The 20995-nt window shown below is 55.2% G+C and overlaps 1 protein-coding gene across 1 annotated transcript; it reads left to right on the forward strand.

The window, feature by feature from the left end:
- The first annotated feature begins 7824 nt into the window (after positions 1 to 7824).
- On the forward strand, positions 7825 to 17171 carry CDR2L (cerebellar degeneration related protein 2 like). Its single transcript, XM_065897648.1, has 5 exons — positions 7825 to 7903; positions 13985 to 14097; positions 14406 to 14554; positions 15152 to 15316; positions 16280 to 17171. The coding sequence occupies exons 1-5, from the start codon at positions 7825 to 7827 to the stop codon at positions 17169 to 17171; spliced, it is 1398 nt and encodes a 465-aa protein (XP_065753720.1).
- Positions 17172 to 20995: the final 3824 nt, after the last annotated feature.

Here is a 20995-nt window from a genome sequence, read left to right on the forward strand (position 1 = left end):
TCGATCCCCGGTCGGGGAACTAAGATCCCGAGGCCAAAAATAAAAATAAAAGTTAAATATACAATTACTATACAACCCAATAATCCCACTTTTGGTATCTCCCGAGGAGAAATGAAAACATATATCCACACAAAAAGCCTGTGTAATGCATATAACAATTTCATTCATAATCACCAAAACCTGGAAACAACCCAAATGTCCATCATCTAGTGAATCAGCAGATTGTGGTTCATCCATACAATGGGACTAGTCCTCAGCAATAAAAAGAAACAAACCACTGGTACAGGTAGCAAGAATGTGGATGAATCTCAAAATCGCTGCGTCCGGGGCTTCCCTGGTGGCACAGTGGTTGAGAATCTGCCTGCCGATGCAGGGGACACGGGTTCGAGCCCTGGTCTGGGAAGATCCCACATGCCGCAGAGCAGCTAGGCCCGTGAGCCACAACTACTGAGCCCGCGGGTCTGGAGCCTGTGCTCCACAACAAGAGAGGCCGCGATGGTGAGAGGCCCGCGCACCGCAAAGAAGAATGGCCCCTGCTTGCAGCAACTAGAGAAAGCCCTCGCACAGAAACGAAGACCCAACACAGCCAAAAATAAGTAAATTTTTAAAAATTAAAAAAAAATATCGGAGTCCATGTATTTAAAAAAAAAAAAAGCGCTGTGTCAGACACAGAAGGCAACATACTGTGTTATATCATTTATATGATATTCTGGAAAAGGCAAAATATAGGGACAGAGAACAGATCACTGGTTGCCGTGGGCTGGAGCAGGCTGAGGGGACTGACCGTTGAAAGGGTATGAGGAGACTTTGTGGAGTGATGAAAACATTCTATGGTTTGACTGTGGTGCTGGTTCCATGACTGTATATGTTTGTCAAATTCATATAACTATACACCTAAAAGGGGTGAATTTTACTGTATGTAAATTACACTTCAATAAAAAATACAAACACCAAGAGCAGGTGCTAACCGACCATTCCAAGGGATTAATTGTGAACGCTTTGGTCTTGCCTATTGTTCCGAGCCATTCCTGTGGTTTGCAACCAGGAACTCCAGGTGGCACTGACATGTTATTGGTCACCCATGGACAAGTGGACAGATCAGCCAAATTGAGTTTAATCAAGGGGTGATTTAGGGAAAATTCCCTGGTGTCCAGTGGTTAGGACTCTGCGCTTCCACTGCAGGGGCATGGGTTCAATCCCTGGTCAGGGAACTGAGATCCCATATGTTGTGTGGCGCAGTCAATAAATAAATAAATAAATGATTTTCAAGGGTGTCCCTCGAGAAAGAGGAGGAAGCTGCATGGCCATTTGGTACCCAGCCTGGGAATAATACATATAGTCACTTCTACCATACTCTATTGGTAAAGCAATCACAAGCCTTCCAGATTCAAGGGGAGGGGACCCACCTCCCCGTGGAAAACATGTCAAAGAAGTTGGCGCCACGTTTGAAACTGCCACATTGTGGGCGATTCTATCCTCCACACTTCCTCCTCCCAAGCCCAATCCATCTCTCTCCGAACGTTTGTCTTTACGTCTTCTCATCTCAGTAAATGACATCTCCCACGTTCTCAAACGAGAAATCCAGTGTCAGCTCTTGTCAACCCCTCCTCCAGTCCGTCACCAAGACCCGATGATGTCATCCCCCAGACGTATATATCACAAGTTCTACCTCCCTCATCTCTGCCGCCCTCACCTTTGCCAGGGCCCCCACCATCTCCTGTCTACCACAGCCACCACTCCTGCCTCCCCTAATCTATTCCCTGCAGAGCAGCCTGAGGAATTGTGAACCGCAGCTCACGACTCTCCCCCACTGAAAACACCTCGGAGCCCATTGTTAGGGTCAATTCTCTCCGGGTCCCACTGTGACCTCCAAGGCCCTGCATGATCTGGGCCCTGCTCCCCCTCCCCCAAGCCCCAGGTTCCACCCACACTGGTCTTCCTTTATTTCCTCAGACCCTCTAAGCTCTTTCTTCCCGGGATCTCTGTACAAGTTGTTCCTTCTGACTGAGACATCACTCCTCCCACTCTTCACGCGGCTGTCCCCTTCTCATGCTTTAGGGTCCTATCTTAAACGTCTCTTTCCCTGAGAGATTTCCCATCCCCAGCTGTTGTTAGTTCATCCTTCAGTGTGTTTCCTAAAACTTTTACCACCATCTTAAATGTTTTTGCCTTTTTGCTTGATTTAGGTCTGCCTCTTCTACTGAGATGCAAGCTTCATGAGAGCCAGGGCTGGGTCTGTCTTGTTCTCTACATCCCCAGCACCTAGCACTGGCCTAGCACACAGTGGATAACTGAATGAAGAGAACTCCTGGGCGATCACAGAAGATGGAGCCACTTTGGGAATCCACTTCAGTCAATAGGAAAGGCACATTTTCACCCACTGTTTTTCAGATTCATTTTTTAGTGCCTTTAGGAGCCTTTCAGGTAGGGCAAGCGGATCTGTTCTGGGGTGGAGATGGATAAAGAAGGTGGGCCAAGGAATATGATTCTGCCACTGGGTTTAGAGTATCCATTTGTTCCTTCATCAGGCACCTGCTATGTGCCAGCTGGAGTCCCTGCCCTCAAGGAGCTTTTAGTCTGCTGGGAGCGAGCTGGATCCCATACAGTGGACCGAGTGCTGTGCTGCAGTGGGAGCCCAGGCAGCCAGCAGTGAGCAAATGTGCCTGGAGCTTCTCCACAGCTCTCTTAGGCCTGTGTCTCAGGCCTGCCCCCGTGACCCCCCACCAGGAAGGTAAAGTCCCTGGACAGTCTCCCCAGCACCCCCGTCGGGAGCCCCGCCAGAAGAGGGGTAGTGACAGGCAAGGAGTGGATCCTCCAGGTAAAAAAGTTACAATAATAATGATGCTAAGAGCAAACACTGAATAGCGTTCATATGGCCCCGTCACTGTTCTAAGCCCTTGGCCTGTGTTAACTCAGACCAAGAGTTTACAGCCCCTCCCAACAACTCCATGAGGAGGTATCAAAGGAGGAAAAGTAAGAATGACCCCACAGGAGGGACACCCTCAGCATAAGGGTGCTGATGACAGGCCTGGAGGGTTTAAACTGCAGGGATTTGGGGGTAGACACACAGAAGCACTTCCTGACCGCAAGGACTTGTGAGACTCTAACATAATTCCCCTTTCAGAACAGACATTGTCTGGGACACACTCCGATGGTGTACGGGGGAAAGGGGGTTGGACTCCAGATGACCTCGCTCATTGAAATGTACTGAGTGCCTTTCCCCGCCAGGCGCTGACCTCAGAATGGTGGAGAGGACAGATGCGGCAATATCATTCAGTGCAATGTAAGCCCAGCGCTAAAATCACGGGTCCGGGGACAGGGAGGGGAGCGCGGCCTGCAGGGGTGGGAGCACCCAAGGTGAGCAGCGTGTGGTGTCAGTGGATGCCCCGAAGGCCCAGAGGCGCGGGCTGGGCACCCTGCCCCTCCCCCAGGGTGACCCGTGTGACTGGGAGCGCCGGGACTCTCTAACGTCAGTGCTGCCTGCGCACGCGCCGTCATTTCCGGTGGGCTGGGCTGGGCTGGGCTGGGCTGGGCTGGGGGTGGAGGGGGCAGCGCTCACTCTCTTCGGGGAGGGCGGTTACATCTTCAAGTCCCGGATCCTAGCTCTCCCGGGGTTCCGTACCTGTGCTTTGGTCCCAAATCCAGCATCTGGGCTTGCATTTCTCAGGAGCTCAGGTGAGAGCTCGGGGAGCGCTCCTGGTCGCCCGAGTGTGAAACTGACCCCAGGGGAATCATAGTGCCCAAGGCTGAGGGGACATCGAATCCACCGAGGCTCTGACCATCAGCATCGAGTCTTGATGCCCCTGACAAGGAACACCACGAAATAGGTCTGCTTGACACGCAGATGAGGTACCAGGCTCTGAGGGTTACCAAGGTCGGGTAGTTTATACTTCCCACCCCTGGGCTTGACTCTGCCCTGCTTAGAGGAAAGGCCAGAAATGGATCCCAGGGCGTGTTGGCTGGTAGCTCAGGGAAGCTGAGGAATTTCCTTCTTCAGAGGTAGATCTGGGGCTTCCCTGGTAGCGCAGTGGTTGAGAGTCCGCCTGCCGATGCAGGGGACGTGGGTTCGTGCCTCGGTCCGGGAAGATCCCACATGCCACGGAGCGGCTGGGCCCGTGAGCCATGGCCGCTGAGCCTGCGCGTCCGGAGCCTGTGCTCCGCAACGGGAGAGGCCACAACAGTGAGAGGCCCGCGTACCGCAAAAAATAAAAGGTAGATCTGATTTTCCTCCTCACAGCATAGTTTAGGAAATACCAAGTCTGCCCTGAAGGCACTGGGAGTGGTCCCACTGGGCACCACTGGTGAACCAACCAAGGCAAAGGGCCCAGCACAGGCCTGGCAGACAGCAGGCACCACACCTCTCAGCCACCCAGCCTCTACCCTCTGTCCCCTGCAGAGGGGACAGGGAGGCTCCACCAACCCGGCAGAGTTGGTTGCCCAGCTTCAGCTCACTCCCACCCCACACCAGCCTCATGAGATCCAGGGACTCCAGCCTGAATCACTCCACCCCGTGCTCAGGCAGCAATAAGAATTCAGCCTTTGTGACATTTATTTATCCCTGCCAGGCAATGCTTCTGTGGTTGGGGCAGGGAGAGGGTGTCCACAGGGAGGGAGGGTATTTTGGTCATGCTGAGGGTGTGGTCAGTGTGGTAAAGGCCAAAAGCTGAGAGATGACCCAGGAGCTGGATGTTTTCAAACATGGGGGTCTTCTAAGGCATCGCTGAAACCATCCTTAGCTGTAGGCGTTGGCGGTGACTTTTCAGGTTGAAGGGTTGCCTTTCATTGCTATCATCCTCGCTGCACAGGACGTGGCCCTCAGCCCTTTGCCTCTTCTCTCCTCTGGGGACTCCTTAAACTCCCTGGCTCCTGTGGGTACATTTCCACACAGCTGCAGAATGAAGAAATGAACGAATGGGAAGGGATTTGGTGCTTTTGGAATGTGACCAGATCCCTGTGGAACAGCCACCCAACGTGTTCGTCCCTTAGATTCATTTTGTCCCCATCTCAATAAATGGCATCACTGTCACCCAGTTACTGAAGCCGGACGTCTAAGGCATCACTCTGATTCTTCAGTCAATTCATCTGCACATCTTAGTTCTACACCTCAAATATTTCTCATCTTGCTCCATTTCTACTACCACCAGCCTTGCGCATCACACTGTTACCTCCCTTCTAGATGATTGCAAAAGCCTCCAAACTGGTCTTCTTGCTTCCACTCTTGCCCCCCTCCAATCCATGCTCCAAAATTGCTAGTGATATTTCACAACTGAAAACGAAAAGCCTTTTATTGGTTCTCTCTGTGTACTTGGGAACAAAAAAAAAATCCCAACTCCTTCCCATGGGCCTAACTCCAGTTCATCTGTCTTCTATCCTCTCCACTCCAGCTATGCTGGGCTTCCATCAGTTTCTAACATATGTCGAGCTCTTAGGGCCTTTGATCTTGCTGTCTCCTCTGCCTGGAACACCCTCCCCCCAGAGCTTGGCATGGCTGGCACCATCTTATCCTTTAGGTATCAGCTTAGATGTCACCTTCTAAGGGAAGTCTTTCCTGAACCTTCCCCCCAGACTCTCTCACAGAAGCCTGTTAATTTCCTTCACAGCACATTGCAGGTTGTAATCACTTATTTATCCCCACTAGAATGTAAGCTACACGAGAGCAGAAACTACCCATGTCTTAGCCATAGGGTGTTTTTTTCCTTCTTCTTGAGTAAACTATTCTATTAAAGTATAACATTCAGAAAAGTGCACGTAAGTATACGGGTCAATGATGTTCACAAATGAACACACCTGTGTGTAACCAACACCCAGATCAGGAAATAAAACACTCCTGGCCCCTCAGAGTTCCCCCACGTCTCCCCAAGGCCAAATACTATCCTGATTAGATTCGTTTTGCCAATTTTGAACTTTATGTAAATGGAATCCTGACCCCCAAAGATATCCATAACCTAATCCCCAGAATCTTTGAATATGTTACTTCACATGGCAAAAGGAATTTTGCAGATGTGGTTAAATTAAGGATCTTGAGATGGGAAAATTATGCTGGATTATCCAGGTGGGCCCAATGTAATCACAGGGTCTTTAAAAGTGGAAGAAGGTGGCAGGACAAGTCAGAGTGATCCAGTGTGAGAAGGGTCACCTGCTGTTGATGGCGTTCAAGATGGGAAAAGGGAGTCATGAGCCATGCAACGTGGGCAGCCTCTCTCAAAGTTGGAAGAGGCAAGGAAAGAGACCCTTCCCTGGAGCCTCCAGAAGGGAACAAAGCCTTGCAAACAACTAGATTTCAGTCTTCAAGAGCCATGTCAATCTTCTAACTTACAAAACTGTAAGATAATAAGTGTGTGTTGTTTCAAGCCACTAAATTTGGGGTAATTTGTTACAGAAACAACCGTGGCTCCTTCTCAAGAAGTTCAACAACTTGTCACATGTTGATTGGGTCACTTTGGTCATTTGTGAAGTGTTGGTTAAGTCTTTTACCCACTTTTCTACTGGGCTGTTTTTCTTTTTCTTGTGGATTCGCAGGTGTTCTTTCTATATTCTGGATACAAGTCCTTTGTTTGATGTATTTGCCACATAGATTCAGAGTCGGTTATACTCAGGGTGCTTCAACAGTACCAGCACATGGTGGGGCCTAATAAAAGTGAGTTACATGTATACTTGAGTCTGAAAACTCCTTTAAGGAAAGAATGCTCGGATAAGTGACACTTATATAGTTTAATGGGTATAGTTGGGTATAGGATATGAATCCCAGGGAGAGGGAAACAGGACCTCAAAGGGAAAGGCCCAGAATGGAGGTAACAGTCAAAGTGCACCACTCCTGGAGTGAGGTTTCAGGCCACAGGCATTTAAACACAATTTCTTAAAGGTAATTTTTTTTTTTTTTTTTTTGCCCCGGACGCGCAGGCTCAGCGGCCATGGCCCACGGGCCCAGCCGCTCCGCGGCATGTGGGATCCTCCCGGACCGGGGCACAAACCCGAGTCCCCTGCATCGGCAGGCGGACTCTCAACCACTGCGCCACCAGGGAAGCCCTTAAAGGTAATTTTTGATTAATTTTCATTCATTCAAAGAGTGTCCGTGGAAGGTAGCAGTAGGTCAGCCTGCTCTAGGCACTGAAGAGCCAGCTGTGAACAAGAGCGACAAGATCCTTGCTTTCAGGAGATCTACAGGGAGAGAGAGACAACAATAGGTAAACAAAATAAAATGATTTTAGGCATTGAGATGTAAACTGGAGTCGACGGTGAAGGGAAGGTGGGGTTGGTTCAGCAGCAGCCGAACCTCGACGCTGCGGAGATACCGCCCTCGGCCCCGCCTCCAGTTTTGCATACGTCTCCTGATTGGCCATCGGCGCTTGGCCCCGCCCCGCGAAGCGGGCCGCTCGGGAAGCGCGGGGCGGACCCCGCCAAGATGCAGCGGCGGCTCCTGGTGTCGCCGGGCGGGCGGGGGGCAGCGCTGGCCGGAGTCGGGCAGGGGGCGCCCGCCGCGGCACCCGCTCGCTCCTAGCGCCCCAGACCTGCCGGCCGGGCTTGGGCCCTCCTTGCCGCCGTCCCGCCCGCCGTCCCCGCCCCTCCACCCTTTGTGCAGCCGCCGCCCGGTGCCCCGGGCTCTGCAGGACCCCAGCCGGGCCAGACCGCGGCAGCGAGCCAGCCCCCTGTGGGCGCCAGGCCGACGGCCGATGGCGAGGGGGCGCGGCGCGGGCGGGGGCACTGCAGCCCGAGTCCGCGACGCGGGAGGCTCGGCCCGCCTCCGCCGCATTGTCCCGGGCCCCGCGCCCCGGCCCTGAGCCGCGCCGCCGCAGCGCCCAATTGCAGCCCGCCGCCTGCGGGGCCATGCGGAGGGCCGCCAGGATGGAGGACTTCACCGCAGAGGAAGAGGAGCCCTGGTACGACCAGCAGGACCTGGAGCAGGGTGAGCAAAGGGGGCAGGAAAGCGGGGCGCGCCCCGCGACCCCTGTCCGCTTCTCCATTGTTGGGCGGTACCACCCCGGGGAGGGCTGGGCTGCACCCGGCGTGCCGGACTGAGAGAGGAGATGCGTCTGGAGAATGGGGACGTGGAGAGAGGGGGCGCTGCCCGGGAAGACCCGAACCAAACGCGTGAAGACCTGCAAAAATGGGGGGAGCGGTCTTCCTCTTTGCCCGAACAACAGGGGCATACTTCAGCCAGTTCGCCCACCCCGTCTTAGAGGCAGGAACTGCCCAGGCGCCCCGGGTATTGTTGGGGGGGTCTGAGAGTACTGGCTGGAAGTCTTTGGAGGTCAGGAGGTGGCTCCTTGGTTGTTTTGCTGAGAGGGGTTTTGGGGGGCCAAGGGGGGAGGAAGTTATCCCCATTCCAAATCCAGCGGCACACTTCCCTGCCAGGATTCCTGAGCTCCTAGAAAGTTTCCCCAACTCCCTTCCCCTCTACCCTGGGAGGTGATGGGGGTGCCGGCACTTTGCCGATGGAGAAGCGGAGGCTACTAGGAGTCCAATCTGCCTTCCAGAGGGAGGAGTCCCCTGGTCCTTCCCCTGCTGGCCTTCTCCCAAATGGCTCAAGGTTTGGAGGGGATCAGATTTGGGCATTCTGAGCAGTGCCCCAGATCAGAGCCTGAGTAAACAGGGAGTCACTTTCCCCTCTCTCCCATCTGAAGGCAGAGAGGGCGACTGGAAGGGGGTTGATGAGGTGGCCGAGGTGACGTCACTCCAAGTAGGGGGTGGGGCTGTTAGGACAGGAAGGAGGAGGAGGCCTAAGAGGGTCGGGGCCAGGGCCTGCTGGGTGAGATCAAATCCAACCTCTCCTCCCAAGAAAAGTGCCTCATTCTTGGATGGTCAGAATTGGAGGCGCTAGGAAACATGTTCTAGAAGTGACCACAGTCACCCAGCAAGCCTGGTGGGTGTGGACACAGTCTGGTTCAGTGTGTGCGGACACCCTCTGCTCTGGGTCTCCATCCATGGGGCCCAGACGCCTGCCTTTGCCCTCATGTGAGGCATCTAGCCAGATCCTGGAGCCTTTGTTTTCCGGCCCTGACCCATATCCCCACGTGGCCACATTTGCCGGTAGATGAGGCGCTGCCCTTGTGTTCAGGACCGTGGGTTAATCAGAGCCTCTGCGGGACCAGTGTAGGATGGGGTGGGGGTGGGGGGGGTGGATGCTGGGCTGGACCGCACCTCTGTGTCCTAGAGGCTACCCTCAGCCTCCCTGCCTGGCGTGAAATGCCCAGTCCTGGCTGCAACAACCCCCTTCCCCATCCTGGGCAACTACCCCCAAAACCTCACATTACACAAACACATATCAGGCTCCACTTAAGTGTCAGACACTGTCCTGGGAGCTGGGAGTAGTCCCACCCCTGGCCTCCTGGGTGCACCTGAGTAGGTAGAGTTGGGCTTGTAACTGAGTGGGGATGATAGGATGCGGTGAGAGGGCTTCATGGAAGAGGCGGGCCTAGAAGGAAAGATTGGAAGCTGAGTGCCCGGGAAGATGGCCTCCTTAGGGGCGGATGCTGCTGTTGTTGCTGTCCCGTTTCATTCCCGCACCCCTAAAGGAGTCCCTGGCACTGTGCCCGGCCCAGATGTGGGAGGAAGGAGCTAGGGAGTAGGGGTGGGAGATGTGCTGCATCCGGAGAGGGAGAGAGATGTCGAGATTCCAGCTGGGCCGGGCAGCCATGCTTTGGGTCCGGGGTTGGGAATGGGCCCCACAGGCCCCTGCTTTTCTGGCCTTACTGGTCTGCAGCAGTCAGCCTTGCCTCGTAGCCTGAGTAGCAGGCAGAGCCCAGGAACGAGGAGGGAAACCAGAAATGAGACAGTCTCAGAAGACACTGGAGATTTCCACCAGAAGCCAAACGTCTGCTTGCCGTAGGCCAGGTGCTGTGCTGAGCCTGGGACGTGATCTCCACCCTCGCAGCCTCCACAGTCCGGCAGAGGAGGCAGAAATGGGATCAGACTAGCACCTGTGACGGAGCGACAGGGGTTCTGCAGCAGTGAGCCCCTGCGGACAGTGAGAACAGAAATGAGGGCCTTCTGCTGTGAGATGCGTAAAGGCTTACACACCCCTCCGAGCCGGAGGGTGAAGAGGGCCCTCCCGCGCCGCCCCGGCAGAGGAAGCAGGCCGGCAGTCTAAGTGGAGGGGGTGCTTGTACCGAGGCACAGAGCCATGCGAAAAGACCACGCATGACTGCAAAGTAGGAATTACCTGGAGTGCCGGGGTGGGGGTCGGAGGAAGTCCCAGGCACAGCTGCTGCGGCACCCCATGGGGACCGGCACAGAGGGCTGGATGGTGGGGTGAACGCGGGCCAAAGGCCAGACACGTGGGGGATCGGGTACCTGTTCCTTCCCCCTTCCCCACACCCGATCCCCAAATTCTCTCCCGCCCAGCTGCCCCCAAGTTGCCTCTGAGTGTCCCAAGACATGGTTTTTCTCAGCTAGCCCCAACTCCCCTGAGGACGGGCCCCAACTTTACTTTCAGATGCTTGCCCATCAGGCTCCTGGTTGACTTTGATGCTGTTCCATCCCAGTGGAGGCAGGCATCTGGGACAAACAGGGTCCTCCTTTCTCACTGTGTTCCCTCTGCCCACTGCCACGAGCACCAGTAAAAATAGAAAAAACCATTAATTATTAAGCGCTGGCACTCTCTCTCTCTGCCTGCCTCCCTCCCCCACCTTGGACGAGGTGTGGCCGGCCCTGTGGGTACCTCTTTCCAGGCTGAGTAGATGACTGCTGAGTCACAGAATTGAGGTCCTGGGCTCCTGACCTTGAGTCTCAGCCTCAGGGGAGAACTCTGACATGGCGAGGGGAGGGAGGTGACCGGACCCCAATTCTGCGCACCCAGGGTTCCTGATGTTGGTGCCCCGGAGGTTGTGAACAGGACCCCTGCAGCCCTGCCAGGTGGTAGCTGGCCTCCTTCTGCCCCCTTTATCTTTGTCTTTTCTTCCCTGTGTCCTCTGTCCTTTCCCTACCTCTCTTCTCTGGAGTCTGGGGGGGTCCCACCCTGACCCCAACCAGGAGGGGCAGTAGGATCTCGGGATTTCTCTTCAAAGACATCCCCTGGCTCCCAGCCATTCTCTCTAGGGCTCTGGGGCATTGCTCCTGGGCAACACCTCTGCTGGCATTCAGAGGGCAAAACTGCTGCAGCCCACTGCAGGAGACCCCAGAAAATGCTGGGGTCCAGGCAGAGGAGATGCCAGTTCAGACTCAGTACCTTCCCTGGCCTGGTCCAGTGTAACCATTAATCTGGCTGTGACAGGCTGTTCATTACTCCAGATTCCACTTCTGGCTTAGCCAGCTCCCCTGTCCTCCCACTCCCAGGACTCCCTCCCCCTCTGGTCCAGAGGGAGCTGCACCCTCCCCGAAGCCGAAGCCATGCCCAGCCCTCATCTAGCTGGTGTCCTCTCCCCAGCACTTGGCTCTACTCAGCTCCCTGCCCTGCAGCTTCTAGACGTCTCTCATGATCCCTCCTGGCAGCTCGGACCAGCTTAGCTTGCATTTGTGATCCCTTTTCCCTGAGACAGTCTCTGGGATTCTCCCCAAGCCGCTTCTATTGTGTTCCCTTCCTGCACCTCGCATCTCGGAATCGCTAAGCGGCCCGGGTCACATTCGCTGCCTTCAATATCCCCGGTTTACAGTATGACTTGCAGTATGACAGCTGCCCCAGCCCACCCCACTGGCAGTAGGAATACACACACAGCTCAGATGCTCACCTGGAAGGAAGAGCATAAAGTGCAGTTGTTCTTGGCCTTTCCTCACTCTGCCTCTGACCTTGGACTCAAGGTTAAGTTTCAGGGGCTTCATGCAGGCCACCCACAGAGCCTGTCCTCCCACACCAGTGCAGGAGGTAGCATCCCTAGCAGCGGCCTCGTCACAGACGACCTGACAGTTCCCAAGGGTAAAAAAAAAGTTAGTGTGACCGTCTGTTCTTTTCCACGTATGCATGAATTACTTGATAGCGTTTGTGGATGAGCCAAATGTCCGCCATCCCGTTACAGAGAGCAGGAAGCTGGCGTGCCTCCCTCGTCACGAACTAGGGGTGGTCTTGCTGAATTTCCACCAAGCACACAACATAAGTTGATCTGACCTCCTCTCTGAGACCACAATCCGATCCTAGGCTTCCCTTACACGTATATTTATATATTTAAATATAAATAATAATATATTTACAAACGTTAACTTTTGTTTCTTTTTAAAATTTTTATTGGCATATAGTTGATTTACAGTGTTGTGTTAGTTTCTGCTCTACAACAAAGTGAATCAGTTATACATGTACGTATATCTACTCTTTTTTAGATTCTTTTCCCATATAGGTCATTACAGAGTATTGTGTAGAGTTCCCTGTGCTATACAGTAGGTCCTTATTAGTTATCTATTTTATATATTACCCTTTGCTTCTAAAAGGAGTTAGGCCTATGTATGGGGAAATATCCACCCCAAATGTCTAGGTAACCTCGCCCAACTTCAGACCCACTGAGAGAATTTTTAGGGATTCCAGCACCTGCCATTCCCTTCTAACCCCTCCCCTTCCCCACGATACAGCCCCCTAAAGACAGGCCAGATTCCCTCCCGACCTCTCTGATAGGTGTTCATTTACCTTTGGCTGGGATTGGGGAGAGGAGGTTCCGGTCCCACAGGGTACAAGAATCGGGGCTACTGGGGGAAGAGGTTGGTTTTGCTGCCCAGGGAAAGGAGAAGGTTTTGGAGAGGGGCGTGTGTCACTAGGACCTAATGGCACCCAACTGGGATGAGGAGATGTGAATTCTGCTTCCAATGTGGCTGTAACCCAGGTAATGAAACCTTGGGTAGGTTATTCTTCTTTCCTCTTCAACCTGTCATCCAAAGAATAAGGAGGTTGGGCCAGAGCTTTTTTTTTTTTAATATTTATTTTTATTGCACCATTTTTTACTTTCCTGTTTTCTCTCTCTCTCTCTTTTTTTTTTTTTTAAATATATTTATTTATTGGCTGCGTTGGGTCTTCGTTGCTGCACACAAGCTTTCTCCAGTTGCGAGCGGGGGCTACTCTGTTGCGGTGCGCGGGCTTCTCATTGCAGTGGCTTCTCTTGCTGCGGAACACAGGCTCTAGGTGCGCAGGCTTCAGTAGTTGTGGCACGTGGGCTCGGTAGTTGTGGCTCACAGACTCTAGAGCGCAGGCTCAGTAGTTGTGGCATGTGGACTTAGTTGCTCCGGGGCATGTGGGATCTTCCCAGACAAGGGATCGAACCTGTGTCCCCTGCATTGGCAGGCGGATTAACCACCGTGCCACCCGGGAAGTCCTGGGCCAAAGAGCCCTGAAGCCGTGTCCAGTTCTAACACCCAGCAAGCCCTTCTGCCCCTCCCCCTCTCAGTAAGCTCCAGCCGCCCTTCCGAACCCAACTCCAAGGCTGCTCATTGCCTGAGATTCCCACTGTCCCCTGCTTGAACTCTCCCTTACCTATCATCCCAGGGCACTTTGCCCCTATGTCTGCTGATGCTCTTATCACATTCCACTCACTCATTCTTTCAGAAAAGATTTCTTATTCACCTGCTCTGTGCCAGGCATTGTTCTAGGTCCTAGGAATATCAGTGACCAAAACAGGCAGAATCCCTGCCCTGTAAGCTTACGATTTAGTCAAGGGAGATGAACAAGAAAAGGGTCCAAATTGTTTGGTAAATTAGGTGGTGATATGAGCTCAGGAGAAAAATGAAACAGGGAGGGAGTGGGGCGTGGGGCAGGGTGCAGTTTTGAGGTCAATGACGTCAACGTCTGAGGAAGGCCTCCTGGAGAAGGTGACATTAAAGGCAGAGAGGGGTGAGCCCTGGGAGTGTCTGGGGAGAGGACATTCCAGGCAGAAGTGACAGCCAATGCACAGGCTTAGCTTGTGGCTTACATCCCCTTCCAGGCCTGGAGTCTCCCCAGGGGTGGCCCCTGGGTCCTGGTTCTCTCAGGGTCCCCAGAGGCCCAGCCCAGAATGAGTGCTCAGAACAGGAATGGCGGGGGTCCTCCAACTTCATTCTCAGCTGCTCATATCCCCCCCGCCCCCTCCCCCCCCAGACTTGCACTTAGCTGCGGAGCTGGGGAAGACGCTGCTGGAGAGGAACAAGGAGCTGGAACAGTCTCTGCAGCAGATGTACTCCACCAACGAGGAGCAGGTGCAGGAGATTGAGGTGAGGGGCCACACGGGCCCTGCACAGGCTCCGCCACCCATCGAGGACCCCTCGGCCCGTGTGTACCTTTGTGCACCTTAGGAAAAGGTGCCCTCTTAGCAGGCCCAGCCTTGGCCCGACAGCCTTGTGCAGTTCACAACCTGCACAACTGTCCCAGGCAGCCCTATTGCACCACCATCTTGACACCTCCCGCTGCTGCAGACGAATACCCCAAAGCAAACCTGTTCCTAGAAGTGGGAGGAGGGCCCAGGCGGAGACATTTTCCCCGACACAGTTCTGAAAGGTTACTCACCCACCCCCACCCCCAGTACCTGACCAAACAGCTGGACACGCTGCGGCACGTGAATGATCAGCACGCCAAAGTGTACGAACAGCTGGACCTGGCGGCCCGAGACCTGGAGCTGACCAACCAGAAGCTGGTGCTGGAGAGTAAGGCTGCCCAGCAGAAGATCCACGGGTGAGGGCCGGGTGGAGGGCTGGGAGCCGGGGGCTGGGGATGGCCAAGGAGAGGCCCAGGGCTGGGTGTACATGTGTGCGTATTGACCAGTGGGTGTGACTCAGTCTCCTTCTTTCAGAAGCCCCGGTCTGGGAACCTGGGATGGTAGTGAGTTTGTCCTTGTCGATTTGGGCTGGCTTAACATTCAGGACACAAACCTTCTTTAAGCACGAGCTACACACCAGGCTCTGTTTTAGGCACTGGGGAATACAGTGATGGGGATGCAAAGACACTGTCCCGCCCTCTGGGAGGGAAGGCAGACACGTAAATATTTTATTGCAAAATATTTTATTTGATAGGGTGATAAGTGGTTAGATGGGTGTACAAGGAACCGAGGAGACACGGAGGAGAAATGGTCAGCTCGGCCTGGGAGGCGGGCGAAAAGAGTGGGTCCTTGGGCATACAAGGAGTTCCCTGTCTGACCTCAACACCAGGCAGCATGGCTCAAGGTCACCTGTTTGTCCCCCACCCCCAAGTCCCCCTAGGGCTGCAGTGAGGAGGGCTGGCCCCGTCCCCTTAAAGTCCCTCCCATGCGTGTGTCCCCCACCCCATCCCCAGGCTGACAGAGACCATCGAGCGCCTGCAGACCCAGGTGGAGGAGCTGCAGGCCCAGGTGGAGCAGCTGCGGGACCTGGAGCAACTGCGAGTGCGGCGGGAGAAGCGAGAGCGCCGGCGCACCATCCACACCTTCCCCTGCCTCAAGGAGCTGTGCGCCAGCCCCCGGTAGGTGAGGGTGCCACTCGAGGGCAGCAGCCTGGACCCTGGACCGTGTCTCCGAGTGCCCGGGGGCTGCCAACCACGGCAGGGAAGGGCGGGGAGGCGCCCCGCAGCAGGTGGGAAGGAGAGCTGCCGCATTGTCCAGGCGATCGGAGGGGCTTCTCCTGTTGCTACGACAGTCAGCAGCTGGCTCCTGTGAGCACTGGCCGTGTGCCCACCACTCTGCTAAGTGATTTAATTCTCACGGCAGTACCTTAAGGTGTGATTTATCGTCCCCACTACTCAGAGGAGGAAATTGAAACTCCGAGATCATGTGTCTTATCCAAGTTCACCTGTTTGTTTAGTAAGCCAGAATTCTCACTCAGGAGGGGTTAACTATACCTTTCAGTTCTCATTAAGTCTTTTGAATAGGATGACTTCCTAATGTAAGAATACTGTACACACGGTGTATTTAGTGGGTGTTTCAATAAAGGTCCTGGCAAGAGACAGATAGCCTCCGCCCAGAGTAACTGAGGAGTGCTTAATAAAGAGGTGTGGGCAAGGTGTGGGGAGACCAGGGGGACACTGCAGCACCCTGGGGTTGCAGTAGCAAGGAGCTGTTACCATCCTGAGGCCTGAAGGGAGCAGGAGAAGGGAGGTTACTGGAACCTGGAAGGCAGGGAGAGCGCTGTCTGGCCTGCAGTAACCAGGAAAGGAGGCCAGGGGGAGACATTCCCCGTGACCTCCCTCTGCCCCCATCCCCCTGGCCCTCCTGCCAGTGCCTCCCATTGGCTGAACCCAAGAGAGAGCCAGGAAACCTGGCGGAAGCTAAGGGCAACCTCCCAGGGCAGAGAGCAGGGGTAGAAAGGCCGAGAGCGACTCTAGGTGGGGCAGCCTATCCAGCCCCGTCGGGGAGAGAGATGCGGCTGGACTCCCGGGGCCTTGGCCGTGCCCACCACCCTCTGCCCACCTGCCCCTGCTCCCTCCCAGGTGCGAGGATGCCTTCCGCCTGCACAGTTCCTCCCTGGAGCTGGGCCCGCGGCCGCTGGAGCAGGAGAACGAGCGGCTGCAGACCTTGGTGGGAGTGCTGCGCTCCCAGGTGAGCCAGGAGCGACAGCGCCAGCAGCGGGCCGAGCACGAATACGCGGCGGTGCTGCAGGAGTACTCAGAGCTGGAGCGGCGGCTGTGCGAGATGGAGGGCTGCCGCCTCCGCGTGCAGGAGCTGGAGGCCGAGCTGCTGGAGCTGCAGCAGATGAAGCAGGCGAAGACCTACCTGCTGGGCCGGGAGGACCACCTGGCCGAGGCCCTGCTGGCGCCCCTCACCCAGGCGCCTGAAGCCGACGACCCCCAGCCGGGCAGCGGGGACGACTCGGGCACCCAGGACGGGGTCTCCTCTCCGGCCGCGTCCCCAGGCCACACCGTGCGCAAGAGCTGCAGCGACACGGCTCTCAACGCCATCGTGGCCAAAGACCCGGCCGGCCGGCACGTGGGCAACCTCACGCTGCACGCCAACAGCGTGCGCAAGCGGGGCATGTCCATCCTGCGCGAGGTGGATGAGCAGTACCACGCGCTGCTGGAGAAGTACGAGGAGCTGCTGAGCAAGTGCCGGCAGCACGGGGCGGGGGTGCGGCACGCGGGCGTGCAGACCTCGCGGCCCATCTCCCGGGACAGCTCGTGGAAGGACCTGCGGGGCAGCGAGGAGGGCCAGGGGGAGGCCAAGGCGGGCGAGAAGAGCCTGAGCCAGCACGTGGAGGCCGTGGACAAGCGGCTGGAGCAGAGCCAGCCCGAGTACAAGGCGCTCTTCAAGGAGATCTTCTCCAGGATCCAGAAGACCAAGGCCGACATCAACGCCACCAAAGTCAAGACGCACAGCAGCAAGTGAAGGCTCCCCGGCTAGTGGCCTCCTCCGGGGTCAGGCCGTGGGGTCCCTCTTACCTGGGCTGTGCAGCCTCTGGTGAGAGAGGGAGCCCTTCAGCAGCAATACACCGCAGAGGGAGGCTGCTCTCTGACCCAGGGAGCATGCGAGGGACACCCGTTCCCTGCTGACGGGGGAGGCTGTCAACACCTCTCGCCTCCCAGGACCCTCCACCACCCCGCGCCAGCCCAGAGGCACAGCCAAGAGTCTGCGAGCCAAATGTCCCCACTGCCCGCTCTCCCAGCCCCCACTCCCTGACCCTGGGCCTTGTGCTCAGATTTGTGGCCAGGCTTCTGAAAGCCATTCTGGACCAGTTGGCTTTCTTTTTTCAAAGTTCTATTATTTTTATTTTTTTGAGAGATTTTTTTTTGCAAGGCAGGGTCTCCCTGACCCCTCGCCACAACTGCAAACACTTGAAGGGGGACCCCAGAGCCAGCTGTTGCAGGTTCCAGGGGTCTCCTGGACCACCCACTGCTTCTCCAGCTGTGACACACTGTTATTCCCTTAGCACCAGCTGTCCCACCTCGAGGGTCCTGACCAGGTCAGAGACGGCCCCTGCCATGCAGAGCAGAAAGCCTGAGCCAGGCCCGAGTGGCCCGACTCCAGCCCTGGTGAGGGCGGGCTTCTCCCTGGAGGTCCTCAGCCCACTGCAGATCTGTAGCCAGTCAACTCAGAGCCAGCCTCCCCGGGTTCCAGCCCTGGAAATGCCTTCTGGGTATCAAGCCTTCCGGGGGTCTGGGCAGTGGGAGCCCCCTATCTCTGCATGCCTCCTCTGACTCACCGAGCTTGGCCTCTGCCTGTTCCCATCTCAGGGACCATGATGTGTCTCATTCACTCCCCTGCTCCCCCCAGGCCCACCCCACTGCAGGTCATGCCTGCCACCCCCAGAATGTCCTGGATGTGTGCCACCAGCCCATGGTCCCAGCATCCCCCCCTGCCCCCCTTTACTGGGGCCTGCCCGAGAGTCTCACCCCACACTGGGCAGTATTGAAATGGGACCAGATGGGGAACATGTCTCCTCCTTCCCATACAATGCCTGCTTTTGAGGACCCAGCTGGGTCAGGGGTTTAATCTTTTGTTAAGGCTTCAGAAGGTCCAGCTTCAGCTAAGAGCTTCAGCTAAGAGATGCCCAGGTCCCCCGTTTGCCCTGAGAAATTCTTCAGGGCTCCCAGTTCCTTCTTCTTGAGACCCTAGAAATCAGAGGAGCCATACAACGCGGTGGAAGTCAGTAGCCCCGGCCTCTGTGCTGGGAGCCCAGTGGGGAACCTTCATGCCTTATTTGTTTCTAAGGGGTAAAGGGTTTTCTTAACAAGCCTGCCCAACCTCCCTGGAGGCGCCACCCTGCTTTCCAGGCGGCACTGTGATGAGAGTTGTCAGCTGGTCCTTCCATTCACACATCTTGGAACCTTTGGTCCGTTGGAGCTGGGCAGCTCCCAGCCATCCGTGTGTCTCCGGCACCTAGGGTGGAGGGGGTGGGGTGGGATGGGATGGGTCGGGGAAGGGCTTCTGCCGTTTGCTCCCCGGTTCTGTAGCTGCTGACCAGCGTCATCTTCGAAGTATACATGAGAGAAATATATTTACAAATGCTTTATTCTCTTCTTTAATAAAAAACGCACCCGTAATCTAAAGCCAGAAATGGAGCCATGGTCCTGTCTCTGCGCATCTCATACACCCGCCTCCCATCACACAGCTATCTATGGAGGGGGAGGGGCACAGCCTGAGCTTCACCACCCCCGTGATTGGCAGCCAAACAGCTCTAAGTAGCAGGCTCTTGGAAGTTTCCATATTTGTTGGGTACCAGCTAGGCCGGTCACGTTGCCTTGCAGGGTACCCCGTGGGGTGGACCCTCCTTGCTGTACTGATTTTGAAATCCCGCCTCCCAACCCACACCTGCTTTGTGGTTCACCAGCTTTGTTGCTCTGCGGCATGTGGGATCTTCCAGGGCCGGGGCTCGAACCCGTATCCCCTGCATTGGCAGGCGGATTCTCAACCACTGCGCCAACAGGGAAGCCTTCCTTTGCTTTTTTAATCACCCTGGCCTTCAGCAACCTCATGAGGCAGCGGTAAAATCTCTGTTTTACTGATGGGGATCCTGAGGCTTAGAGGTTAAGTTAGTAATTCAAAATCACATAGAGGGGCTTCCCTGGTGGCGCAGTGGTTGAGAGTCCGCCTGCCGATGCAGGGGACACGGGTTCCTGCCCTGGTCCGGGAAGATCCCACATGCCGCGGAGCGGCTGGGCCCGTGAGCCATGGCCGCTGAACCTGCGCGTCCGGAGCCTGTGCACCGCAACAGGAGAGGTCACAGCAGTGAGAGGCCCGCATACGGCAAAAAAAAAAAACAAAAACAAAAACAAAAAAAAGCACATAGAAATAGTCGAACCCAGACCTGATCAATCCCATTGTGGGATACTGCATGTTCCCCACCTCCACGTAATGTTGAGTTTTAAGAGCCAGTCTGACCTAGGGCACTCCAGAAAAGAAGAAAGGAAAATCCTGTGGACCCCCTCTACATGGGGGTGGTACCCCAACTCACAGCTATAGAGAAGGCCTGGTGTCTGCAAGCTCCTCAGCTACCAGAAATGGCTTGATGATCCTTTATCTTTTCTTCCCCTCTTCTCACCCCCATGCATGTCCCCTTCCTGAAGCACCCATTCAACCTATGGAGAACCAGAGAAGGGAAGAAGGCTGGCCTCAGCCTTCAGTGCCCCCTTTTTAAGGGAACGGGTGGCACCTCTCAGGACTGTTTCTCCCAGAAGGGCCTCTATGCTGGATGGTTCTTGGCAGCAGCAGGTGAAAGAAGCTTGCCAGCTGCTCCTCTATCCACCACAGGGTAGCTTGTTCCATTCTCTCCTCTACCCCCTCCTCTCCCACAATCCAGGCCACCAGATGGCCTGAGCAGGCTGTTTATTTGGGGCCATGGAAACCTACAGCTTCCTTTCCCTATCACTCTGGGTCAGGCGCAGAGCTGGAGCCCAGCCTCAGAGCAGTGATGCCATGGGATGGTGGTTTTATTCGTAATCCCTGAGCCGTCAACCTGGGCAAGTCCCTGGCTTTGCTCCCCTGAGCAGCTTTTTCCAGTCACCATGGAGACGCCTCTGTTCCCTCTGAGGTCATGGGATTAAGTCAGACAGGGAGGGTCCCAGGAGACTCCCCTTAAAGCCTAGAGCCCCAAAAGCGCATGTCAATTGCCATTCCCTTCCTAGTCTGGGTTTGCAAAGCCAGTGCTTGCGAAGTATTTGTTTTCTCTCCTAAAGAATTTGCCTTTATCAATGAGGCTAAGATGGTAAAGCCCTGACTTGATGACAATCTCCTATTTCAAAGAGCCGCAATCTCAGGGACATGTTTTTCTAGGTAATTGTGCTTTTCCTAAAAATAGAACCCGCCATTAAGAAATAACCACTAGTATTACTAATAATCACTAACATTTATTGAGCTGTTTTCGTTTACCACACTGCCTCTCGACAAAGCAACTTAGCTAACATTTACCTGTTTCCAAACACTGCTTGCTCTATTTTAAACCTTTCTCAGAGTTAGAACTTCTCAGTTTTCAAGTTCATTTTTTAACAATCCTGTAGAAAGGTCTCTGCTTAGGCTGTCTGTGGCTCTCTGAATCTCTACCTACTTCCCCATCCTCCCCTCATCTCCTGGCTTGGAGAAACTGCCACCAAGCTCCACAAAGCAGGCGGGCTGGGGCGGGTGTCCACTGTCTAAAGTATTTCTTTCTCTACCTGCCCGCCTCTCCTCCATCCTGTTATTTGTCCTACAGAGCCTTCACACAGGTGCTCAGCAGG

This window comes from Phocoena phocoena, chromosome 19, assembly GCF_963924675.1.
Source record: "Phocoena phocoena chromosome 19, mPhoPho1.1, whole genome shotgun sequence".
Classification (NCBI taxonomy): domain Eukaryota; kingdom Metazoa; phylum Chordata; class Mammalia; order Artiodactyla; family Phocoenidae; genus Phocoena; species Phocoena phocoena.

Excerpts from the sequence above, each read along its gene's own strand:
- CDR2L (XM_065897648.1), top strand. The coding sequence starts at position 7,825 with ATGCGGAGGGCCGCCAGGATGGAGGACTTCACCGCAGAGGAAGAGGAG. Across the intron at positions 14,555-15,151 it reads GCCCAGCAGAAGATCCACGG|GCTGACAGAGACCATCGAGC; the intron begins GTGAGGGCCGGG and ends CCCCATCCCCAG. Across the intron at positions 15,317-16,279 it reads GAGCTGTGCGCCAGCCCCCG|GTGCGAGGATGCCTTCCGCC; the intron begins GTAGGTGAGGGT and ends GCTCCCTCCCAG.